Here is a 7,104-nt window from a genome sequence, read left to right as displayed (position 1 = left end):
AAGCCGTCCTAGGTGAGCGTAATCCTAGCTCCCTGCTTGCATTTCACACAGCACAAAAATAGTTCCAGATTGTTTGAAATAGTCACAGAGACATGGGACTCCTTTAGCTAAGCGCTGACATCTTTCACCTCCTTAATAATTCATCAGGCTTATTTATCTTCCCGAGGAATCCAATGGCATCGTTCCACATTTTCGCAAAACTCCCTTGAAATTTCCCAAGGATGTCCAGACGCCTCACGGTGAAGGACCAGCCCCAGCTCCACACAGCCTGCCCTGAGCCACAAAGAGAGGGACATGGCCGGAATGACTCTCCAGAGCTCGGAGGGCTGTCCTGGCCTGGGAACTGATGTGTTCATTCCCCAGAGCCTACAAGAGACTGAAGAAGACAGCAGATCAGAAAGAAATGTCAGTGAGTTTGAGCATCCACAGGACCCGGAAACTCCTAATCTCCCACCTCTGCTTCCCATGGCCCTTTGGGGCTCTCAGGTATGTCTGCATTCCCGGGGAGGGGGGGCTCCTACCCCGTAAATTTTACCCCCACTTTGGTGACCCTGAACGAGATCACCTGCAGCGCTGTAGAGTTAAGAGGTTGTGTTTTGGTTCATTCCTTTCTTTCCCAGAGGAATCCCTTCCCCCTCACCTGCATCACCTGTCTTTACCTGCCTCCTTGACCCCGTGACACCTGTTACCGAGTGCATTCTAAGTGCCCAACACTCTGCTGCTGAGGGATTAGCATTTCTGTTTGTTGAGAAGACCAAGGCTCAGAGGGGCTCAGGTCCCCCAGCTAGTGCACAGGAGACCTGAGATGGAAGACATTTCTTTTTATTTTATTTTATTTTATTATGTTATGTTAGTCACCATACATTACATCATTAGGTTTTGATGTAGTGTTCCATGATTCATTGTTTGTGTATAACACCCAGTGCTCCATTCAATACATGCCCTCTTTAATACCCATCACCAGGCTAACCCATCCCCCCACACCCCTCCTCTCTGAAACCCTCAGTTTGTTTCTCAGAGTCCATAGTCTCTCATGGTTCGTCTCACCAACTTCATTTTTCCCTTCCTACTATTTTTTTTAAGCATGTAATGTATTATTTGTTTCAGAGGTACAGGTCTGTGATTCATCAGTCTTACACAATTCACAGCGCTCACCATAGCACACACCCTCCCCAATGTCTATCACCCAGCCACCCCATCCCTCCCACCCCCCACCACTCCAGCAACCCTCAGTTTGTTTTCTGAGATTAAGAATTCCTCATGTCAGTGAGATCATATGATACTGTCTTTCTCTGATTGACTTATTTTGCTTAGCGTAATACACTCTAGTTCCATCCACATGTTGCAAATGGCAAGATTTCGGGTTTTTTGATGGCTGCATAATATTCCATTATATATATATACCACATCTTCTTTAACCATTCATCTGTTGATGGACATCTAGGCTCTTTCCATAGTTTGGCTATTATGGACATTGCTGCTATAAACATTGGGGTGCACATACCCCCTTGGATCACTACATTTGTATCTTTGGGGTAAATACCCAGGAGTGCAATTGCTGGGTAGTAGGGTGGCTCTATTTTCAACATTTTGAGGAACTTCCATACTGTTTTCCAGAGTGGTTGCACCAGCTTGCATTCCCACCAACAGTGTAGGAGGGTCCCCCTTTCTCCATATACCCGCCAACATGTGTCGTTTCCTGACTTGTTAATTTTAGCCATTCTGACTGCTGTGAGGTGGTATCTCATTGAGATTTTGATTTGGATTTCCCTGATGCTGAGTGATGTTGAGCACTTTTTCATGTGTCTGTTGGCTATTTGGATGTCTTGTTTGGAAAAATGTTCATGTCTTCTGCCCATTTCTTGACTGGATTATTTGTTGTTTGGTGTGAGTTTGATAAATTCTTTATAGATTCTAGCCCTTTATCTGATATGTCATTTACAAATATCTTCTCCCATTCTGTCGGTTGTCTTTTGGTTTTGTTGACTGTTTTCTTTGCTGTGCAAAAGCTTTTTATCTTGATGAAGTCCCAATAGTTCATTTTTGCCCTTGCTTCCCTTGCCTTCGGCGATGTTTCTAGGAAGAAGTTGCTGTGGCTGAGGTCAAAGAGGTTGCTGCCTGTGTTCTCAAGGATTTTGATGGATTCCTGTCCCACATTTAGGTCTTTCATCCATTTGAGTCTATTTTTGTGTGTGGTGTAAGGAAATGGTCCAGTTTCATTCTTCTGCATGTGGCTGTCCAATTTTCCCAAAACCATTTGTTGAAGAGACTGTCTTTTTTCTATTGGACATTCTTTCCTGCTTTGTTAAAGATTAGTTGACCATAGAGTTGAGGGTCCATTTCTGGGTTCTCTATTCTGTTCCACTGATCTATGTGTCTGTTTTTTGTGCCAGTACCATACTGTCTTGATTACAGCTTTGTAATAGAGCTTGAAGTCTGGAATTGTGATGCCACCAGGTTTGCTTTTCTTTTTCAACATTCCTCTGGCTATTCGGGGTCTTTTCTGCTTCCATACAAATTTTAGGATTATTTTTTCCATTTCTTTGAAAAAAATGGATGGTATTTTGATAGGGATTGCATTAAATGTGTAGATTGCTCTAGTTAGCATTGACATCTTCACAATATTTGTTCTTCCAATCCATGAGCATGGAACGTTTTTCCATTTCTTTGTGTCTTCCTCAATTTCTTTCATGAGTATTTTATAGTTTTCTGAGTACAGATTCTTTGCCTCTTTGGTTAGATTTATTCCTAGGTATCTTATGGTTTTTGGTGCAATTGTAAATGGGATCGACTCCTTAATTTCTCTTTCTTCTGTCTTGTTGTTGGTGTATAGAAATGCAACTGATTTCTGTGCATTGATTTTATATCCTGCCACTTTACTGAATTCCTCTATGAATTCTAGCAGTTTTGGGGTGGAGTCTTTTGGATTTTCCACATAAAGTATCATATCATCTGCAAAGAGTGAGAGTTTGACTTCTTCTTTGCTGATTCAGATGCCTTTTATTTCTTTTTGTTGTCTGATTGCTGTGGCTAGGACTTCTAGTACTATGTTGAATAGCAGTGGTGATAGTGGACATCCCTGCCGTGTTCCTGACCTTAGGGGGAAAGCTTTGTTTTTCCCCATTAAGGATGATATTCGCTGTGGGTTTTTCATAGATGGCTTTTATGATTTTGAGGTATGTACCCTCTATCCCTACACTCTGAAGAGTTTTGATCAAGAAAGAATGCTGTACTTTGTCAAATGCTTTTTCTGCATCTATTGAGAGGATCATATGGTTCTTGTTCTTTCTTTTATTAACGTACTGTATCACATTGATTGATTTGCGGATATTGAACCAACCTTGCAGCCCAGGAATAAATCCCACTTGGTCGTGGTGAATAATCCTTTTAATGTACTGTTGGATCCTATTGGCTAGGATTTTGGTGAGAATTTTTGCATCCATGTTCATCAGGGCTATTGGTCTGTAATTCTCCTTTTTGATGGGGTCTTTGTCTGATTTTGGGATCAAGGTAATGCTGGCTTCATAAAATGAGTTTGGAAGTTTTCCTTCCATTTCTATTTCTTGGAAGAGTTTCAGAAGAATAGGTATTACTTCTTCTTTAAATGTTTGGTAGAATTCCCCTGGGAAGCAATCTGGCCCTGGGCTCTTGTTTGTTGGGAGATTTTTGATGACTGCTTCAATTTCCTTAGTGGTTATAGGTCTGTTCAGGTTTTCTATTTCTTCCTGGTTCACTCTTGGTAGTTTATACATCTCTAGGAATGCATCCATTTCTTCCAGATTATCTAATTTGCTGGCATATAGTTGCTCATAATATTTTCTTATAATTGTTTGTATTTCTTTGGTGTTGGTTGTGATCTCTCCTCTTTCATTCGTGATTTTATTTATTTGGGTCATTTCTCTTTTCTTTTTGATAAGTCTGGCCAGGGGTTTATCAATCTTATTAATTCTTTCAAAGAACCAGCTCCTAGTTTTGTTGATCTGTTCTACTGTTCTTTTGGTTTTTATTTCATTGATTTCTGCTCTGATCTTTATTATTTCTCTTCTCCTGCTGAGTTTAGGCTTTATTTGCTGTTCTTTTTCCAGCTCCTTTAGGTGTAGGGTTAGGTTGTGTATTTGAGACCTTTCTTGTCTCTTGAGAAAGGCTTGTATTGCTATATACTTTCCTCTTAGGACTGCCTTTGCTGCATCCCAAAGATTTTGAACAGTTGTGTTTTCATTTTCATTTGTTTCCATTAATTTTTTAAATTCTTTAATATCCTGGTTGACCCATTCATTCTTTAGTAGGATGCTCTTTAGCCTCCATGTATTTGAGTCCTTTCTGACTTTCCTTTTGTGATTGAGTTCTAGTTTCAAAGCATTGTGGTCTGAAAATAGGCAGGAAATGATCCCAATCTTTTGGTACCGGTTGAGACCTGATTTGTGACCTAGGATGTGATCTATTCTGGAGAATGTTCCATGGGCACTAGAGAAGAATGTGTATTCTGTTGTTTTGGGATGGAATGTTCTGAATATATATGTGAAGTCCATTTGGTCCAGTGTGTCATTTAAAGTCTTTATTTCCTTGTTGATCTTTTGCTTAGATGATCTGTCCATTTCTTTGAGGGGGGTGTTAAAGTCCCCTACTATTATTGTATTGTTGTCGATGTGTTTCTTTGATTTTGTTATTAATTGGCTGCTCCCATGTTAGGGGCATAGATATTTACAATTGTTAGGTCTTCTTGTTGGATAGACCCTTTAAGTAGGATATAGTGTCCTTCCTCATCTCTTATTATAGCCTTTGGTTTAAAATCTAATTTGTCTGATATAAGGATTGCCACCCCAGCTTTCTTTTGGTGTCCATTAGCATGGTAAATGTTTTTCCACCCGCTCACTTTCTTTTTTTTTTATTTTATTTTTTTTTAAAGATTTTATTTATTTATTCATGAGAGACAGAGAGAGAGAGAGACAGAGGCAGAGGGAGAAGCAGGCTCCCCGTGGAGCAGGGAGCCCGATGCAGGACTCGATCCCAGGACCCTGGGATCATGACCTGAGCCGAAGGCAGACGCTTAACCGACTGAGCCACCCAGGCGTCCCTATCACCCCCTCACTTTCAATCTGGAGGTGTCTTTGTGTCTAAAATGAGTCTCTTGCAGCCATCATATCAATGGGTCTTGTTTTTTTTTATCCAATCTGATACCCTGTGTCTTTTGATTGGGGCATTTAGCCCATTTACATTCAGGGTAACTATTGAAAGATATGAATTTAGTGCCATTGTATTGCCTGTAAGGTGACTGTTACTGTATATTGTCTGTGTTCCTTTCGGTTTATGTTACTTTAAGGCTCTCTCTTTGCTTAGAGGACCCCTTTCAATATTTCTTGTAGGCCTGGTTTCATGTTTGCAAATTCTTTTAGTTTTTGTTTGTCCTGGAAGCTTTTTATCTCTCCTTCTATTTTCTTTTTCTTTCTTTCTTTTTTTTTTTTCTACTTCTATTTTCAATGAGAGCCCAGCTGGATATAGTATTCTTGGCTGCATATTTTTTTCGTTTAGTTCTCTAAATATATCATGCCAGTCCTTTCTGGCCTGCCAGGTCTCTATGGATAGGTCTGTTGCCAATCTAATGTTTCTACCATTGTAGGTTACAGACCTCTTGTCCTGAGCTGCTTTCAGGATTTTCTCTTTGTCTCAGAGACTTGTAAGTTTTACTATTAGATGTCAGGATGTTGACCTATTTTTATTGATTTTGAGGGGAGTTCTCTGTGCTTCCTGGATTTTGATCCCTGTTTCCTTCCCCAAATTAGGGAAGTTCTCTGCTATAATTTGCTCCAATATACCTCCTGCCCCTCTCTCTCTTTCTTCTTCTTCTGGGATCCCAATTATTCTAATATTGTTTAGTCTTATGGTATCACTTATCTCCCGAATTCTGCCCTCTTAATCCAGTAGTTGTTTATCTCTCTTTTTCTTAGCTTCTTTATTCTCCATCATTTGGTCTTCTATATCGCTAATTCTCTCTTCTGCCTCATTTATCCTAGCAGTTAGAGCCTCCATTTTTTTTTATTGCACCTCATTAATAGCCTTTTTGATTTCAACTTGGTTAGATTTTAGTTCTTTTATTTCTCCAGAAAGGGTTTCTCTAGTATCGTCCATGCTTTTTTCAAGCCCAGCTAGTATTTTTATAATCGTCATTCTGAACTCTAGTTCTGACATCTTACTAATGTCCGTATTGATTAGGTCCCTGGCAGTCAGTACTGCCTCTTGTTCGTTTTTTTAGTTGTTTTTCCATCTTGTCATTTTGCCCAGAGGAGAATAGATGAATGAGAGAACAAAATGCTAACAGGGTAACAACGACCCCAGGAAAATATACACTAAACAAATCAGAAGCAACCTGAAACTGGGGGAAAAGAAAGGGAAAGAAAGAAAAAAGGGGAAAAAAAGAATATGATCAAATATGATAGGCTGGTGAATAGATCAGTGCCACACACTAGATTTTGGGCGTATTTTGGTCTGTTAGAAGAAATTGCCTCCCAAAATTTCAAAGAAAGAAAAACTTATATATGTACAAAAATAAGGGTAAATATGATGAAGGGATAGAATATGACTGTAAAGATGAAAATTATAAAAGATTTTATAAAAGGAATTAATAAGATAAGAAGTTGGTTGAAAAATGAAAGAAGAGAAACTAAAAAAAAAAAAAGGGAGAGACAGTGATCAGGCAGGAGACTAGAACAAAGCCATACACTAGGGATTTAGGGTATATTTTGGTCTGTTAGAAGAAACTGTATCCCAAAATTTTAAAGAGAGAACAACTTATATATATACCAAAAATAGGGTTAACTACAATGAAGGGATAGAATATGACTCTAAAAATGAAAAATAAAAAAGATTTTTTAAAAAAGGGATTGATAAGATGTTAGTTGAAAAAGGGAAAAAGAAAAATTCAAAAAAAACCCCAAAAAACAAAAGACAGCTAAAAAAAAATTAACTTTGAAAGACTAAAGAATCATGGTAAAAAAGCCATGGATTCTATGTGAATTATTCCCCTAGCGCTGGCGTTCTGCCATTCTCATTGATGGGTAAACTTGGTCTTGGGGGGCGGTTCTTGCTGATTTTCTGGGGAAGGGGCCT

General features: G+C 39.2%; 1 protein-coding gene across 1 annotated transcript in view; it reads left to right on the top strand.

The window, feature by feature from the left end:
- Positions 1 to 303: 303 nt before the first annotated feature.
- The window catches only part of PLA2G4E (phospholipase A2 group IVE), a 67,590-nt gene continuing 60,789 nt past the window's right edge, over positions 304 to 7,104 (top strand). The window contains exon 1 of the mRNA XM_044918371.1: positions 304 to 486. Within this exon, the coding sequence (XP_044774306.1) occupies positions 304 to 486 (183 nt within the window). The remainder of the gene's footprint in view (positions 487 to 7,104) is intronic.

The sequence above is a fragment of the Neomonachus schauinslandi genome, chromosome 9 (assembly GCF_002201575.2).
Source record: "Neomonachus schauinslandi chromosome 9, ASM220157v2, whole genome shotgun sequence".
Taxonomy (NCBI): Eukaryota; Metazoa; Chordata; class Mammalia; order Carnivora; family Phocidae; genus Neomonachus; species Neomonachus schauinslandi.
Note: the sequence above shows the minus strand (reverse complement) of the source record. Positions and strands in the feature narration are given on the sequence as shown.